Below are 4,688 nucleotides of genomic sequence, written 5' to 3'. Positions count from 1 at the left end.
AGATAGATAGATAGATAGATAGATAGATAGACAGGCAGGCAGGTAGGCAGGCAGGCAGACAGACAGACAGACAAACAGTTAGATAGATAGATAGATAGATAGATAGATAGATAGATAGATAGATAGATAGATAGATAGATAGATAGATGCGTGTGTAGGTGTGTGTGTATCTGTTTATGTATGTTCGTATGAATGATTGAACGAATAAATGAATGAAAGAATAAATGAACGACCGATTAAACGAATTAATGAAAGAATGAATGCACGAACGAATGAATATTCTATCCTCGTGGGTGAAAGTCAAAGGCCTCAGACACCAGCAAACCCTTCATTTTCATGTTCTCTTAGTAATGAATACAGTCGGGGTGGGGGGTCATCAGTTCTCTTCTCACCCAATTTACTGTCACTTTTATCGTTTCGCAGGTACTGACAGGCAGTATCGCTAAAGCACCCTGGGAAGTTTCCCGGGAATCCCTCGGTCCCCAATCTTAATCTAGCTATGATGTGGTTGTATAAGCAGGGGCCTAATGCATTACTTTCCATGGGGCCCAGAATGCTTTCCTAGAAAGCCCTATTCACAATGATTGCGTATATTCAACGTTGTCCTTCTGTATGTCCCGCTGTTTTCCGAGGCTACTGAAACCACAATGCCCACTCTGTTCTACTGTCGGTTTAGCTATGGACACAGCTGTACCTTCTCCTGGAGAAATACTTCAACAAAAGCTAAGGGGTAACTCTTTCCAAATGGTCCTAATGCATGCCTGACACAAACCCAAAATTTGTAAATCCCCACTGTATTGTTAGTCATTAAGCATTCGTTGGGTTCATCTGTTCTTTTAACAGGTCTTGTTTCTGCTCTGTTGGGTTTCCACCAGGGAAGTCTAGTCGGAGCCGGTTTAAGGGCCGATGACCTAGCTATGGAAAAGATGACCTGACTATGGAAAAGATTGAACCGGACAATATGTTACTAACAGTACTTGGAGAGAAATATTTATGGCCTAGAATTATTTGCATAATTCAAACGAAAATTCACTAAGAGAAATAACTCAGAGTGGAGTTGAAAAAATATTTCTCAAACATTCTCTCCCCTACACAAAGTGATTAAACTAACCCCATATATGAGGTGGTGTTGAAAAGTTCCTGGCTTTGGGTAAAAGAAAATACAGGAGGATCAGTTAATTATGATTTTATTCAACATATCACCACCTCTCAGATTCACACACTTATTGCAGCAGTCCTTCGGTTTTTCTAAGCCCTGTAAAAGAACTCGGAAATTTGGGTCTCCAGCCAGGCCTTTTGCGACACCCTTAAAGCCAGGAACTTTTCAGCGCCCCCTCGTGTCAGTGGGACTGAACCTGGAACCATGTGGTTGAGAACAAGCTACTTACCACACAACCACTCGTGTATTTTTATATCTTTATTTATACATGACTGAGTCAGAGAAGTGAGGACAGCGCCCATGAATCTTTTCGAGTCCTTCGTAATTGGTAGGGTGAGATGAGGAAGTTGCATTCAATCCTGGAACTACATTATCCGATGTGATCTTTTCCTTAAAATAAGTAGAATGTGGTTTGAGGGAAAATTGGCAGTTATATCTTGCAAATCGAACGACTACATAGAAAATCTTGGTTTCTTGCAACAGAGCGGAACCTACAAAAGACACCCAAGGGCCAGGTGGGGGCATTTTCAACTGGGTTACCTATTCCAATCTAGGATACTAGAACATGAACAAGAACAAGCCCTCCGACAAGCTTCTTAAGTTTCCGTAAAACCAATTTTCTCTTCCGAGGTTCGGGTCGAGAGAGAAGAACTGTGTGCTCTGTGTTGAGATAAGGTTACTGCTGCTGCTGCTGCTACTAATGATGATGATGATGATGATGATGATTTCATTAACTCCATGTTAGCCCTAATCAAGCAGATCTCTCATCAAAAGCATACCACCCACGACCAACCAGTCTAATGAATTTTCAGACAAAATATAGCGAAGACTACATTATCCGATGTGATATTCTTTTCCTTAAAATGAGTAGAATGTAGTTTGAGGGAAAATTGGCAGTTATATCTAGCAAATAGAACGACTACATTAGAAAAACTTCTAGCTATTGGCTCGTAATAGATACACTTTATCAACCGTGCATACAAAGTGTCTTCTTTTAATATTCTCTACAGTATATTTTGTTTACATAATGCTACAATTTTTAAATCCCTTTCTCTCTCTCTCTCTCTTCTCTTCATTTTTGCAAAGATAGTATTTATTTATTGTGATGTAGTGCGCAGCATTACTACTGAGTTATGTCCCTTTATATTAGAGTTCTCTCCCGTGATTAACATTTCTATTGTTTTCAGATTTACAAAAGTAATTCATTCCTTTTATGTTCGTTGCCTAAATACAAATTTATCAAAATATACATATGAATGGATTATTAATTTCGCGAATATTATTATATTTGGAAATTGTTGTTAATCAATTGATAGTGTTCGATATGGAGGCGCAATGGCCTAGTGGTTAGGGCAGCGGACTCGCGGTTTCGATTCCCAGACCGGGCTCCGGCAGGGGATGGTTACATTTGTAGCTCAATGTTTAGTAAATAATGGAGTGGAATTTTAGCAAAAGACAAGTAATTTTATGTGGAGGTGTAAGTTGATTACGTAGACTGCGGTGCTTAACTGGTACTTATTTTATCAAATCTGAAAGGATGGACGGGAATTGAATTCAGAACGTATAGAGCTAGAAGAAATAAAGATTTTGTCCGACTTGCTAATGAAATAGAAAATTTTCAAAATCGAGAATAAACAAGTTGGTGCATGGATTCGCTCCCACGCATGAGCACAAAAGAGTGTGTACAGACGCGCGAAACTATGCGTCTTTCTGAAAACATTCCAACCGTAACCATCATGTCTTTTAAAAATCGTTCCAAACATGACTACTCCGCCTTTTGAAAGTATCCCAACGTTACAGTTTTGTTTTTTTAAAACCTGTATTCTCTTTCATGTCACACCGAACCATCTTTTCATACGACACACTGGGTAAATGTAATCTGTTGTATACTCACTGAAAAATAAAAAAAAATTAAAAATTATAAAACGGGATGGTCATGGGTGGAATATTCTTGATCATAAGTCTGTTCAATCAGAGCTGTGCTGGAACAATGGTAACTACTAGCGACAGACGTGTGTGTGTGTACACTGTAGTGACCCAGCATGCAAAAATTTGCAGCTAAATTAATCCATAGAAATATTGAATGAACCAGTAGACTTTTGAACACAAGACATTCAAATCATGACTATCCAGTCTTTACCCCACCCCAACTAGGAATATATTAGTTGATGTGTCCTTTCATTTTTAAAAATACAAAACGGTAGGACGATTTAAGGGATATTTGACTGTTATTTCTAGCAGGCTACCCGACTGTACACGAGCCCATTAGCTTTACTGGTTGCATAGTATCAACAAATAACAATGCATGCTGGGAATAAATTAAGATGTTTATTGTAAAACTCGCAAATATCTTTTTCAAATACTCATTTATAAATCCCAACAAGGACTCAACGAGCTTTGGCATTACATAAGATGAAATTTTCTATAACTAAATCCCGAAAACAAACTTTAAATAGAAAAAAATTATTAAAAATTGTAAGGAAATGATTCTGAGTAAGCCGCTATGTTATAACGGTTTCACAACAAAACTGGCCAATCAAACAAGAAGCTTGCTAAGCAATCAGCCAATCAGCGCAGTACCGCTGTTATTCGAACTTAGCACCAGAATGAGATTCATATCATAAATGCCTTGACACCAATCCGACTTATACTCGATTATCCTCATCTATTTTTATCACTGTCTTTGCGCTCTCAGCTGAGATTCTTTATATATATATTTTTTTAATTCATTCGCTTATTATATTGGCAATATTCTTTTTTTACATTGCCATACCATCGAAGTAAATTTTGTTAAAACATATATCTACATATATATACCATGGCTACAACACGGTCTAACACTGTAAGTAACCTTTTGTTTTAGTTCATTCATTATGTTTTTAAATATTATTTCATTTTCGAAATCCTCAAACAAACCCATTAACTTATATGTCACGTCATTCATTTACTGTAACTTTCATTATTAAATTACATTTCTGTATTTGGTTCAATATCGATTATATTGACTATAATTTCTAATTGTAACTATGTCGTAATTATTTGAGATGTAATTTTCTTCCCTAACAGACGTAGTTGTATTTACAGATAATAAAAAAAACACTGAACGTTTAATATAATTTGTATGTAATATAAAAGATGTAAATATAATTAATATGGGCCATATTGGTGTTTGCCCAGTCTTGTTTGGGTTTTAGCATGGAATTTATATTCGTGTACGAACAAGTTTTGGTAATGGAGTGGGGGAAAGAACCGTTGTCATATTTGCAATTCTAAACCACAGGTGTAATAAATTTAATTAAAGGTTGCTGTAATTGATGTAGTAAAATGATGTGAACGTTAAATTTCTGTTATTAATTCTATAAATTAGAGACTAGTTCGAACGTTTAGTGTCTCTTTCCGACCATTCGAATTATCTGTAATTTACCTTTTATAAAAATCATTGCATGAAAAAAAAAAAAGGTTAATTCTGTAATATTTTTATATATATATTGATAGTACTTTTTATATCTGTAAACGGTTAATAAATTTA

At 36.2% G+C, this 4,688-nt stretch overlaps 1 protein-coding gene across 1 annotated transcript in view; it reads left to right on the top strand.

The window, feature by feature from the left end:
• Positions 1-3,467: 3,467 nt before the first annotated feature.
• LOC106879992 (G2/mitotic-specific cyclin-B) overlaps positions 3,468-4,688 on the top strand; it is a 12,231-nt gene continuing 11,010 nt past the window's right edge. The window contains exon 1 of the mRNA XM_014929771.2: positions 3,468-4,001. Coding sequence (XP_014785257.1) covers positions 3,978-4,001 — 24 coding nt within the window. The 5' untranslated portion in view covers positions 3,468-3,977. The remainder of the gene's footprint in view (positions 4,002-4,688) is intronic.

The sequence above is a fragment of the Octopus bimaculoides genome, chromosome 17 (genome assembly GCF_001194135.2).
Source record: "Octopus bimaculoides isolate UCB-OBI-ISO-001 chromosome 17, ASM119413v2, whole genome shotgun sequence".
NCBI lineage: Eukaryota > Metazoa > Mollusca > Cephalopoda > Octopoda > Octopodidae > Octopus > Octopus bimaculoides.
Note: the sequence above shows the minus strand (reverse complement) of the source record. Positions and strands in the feature narration are given on the sequence as shown.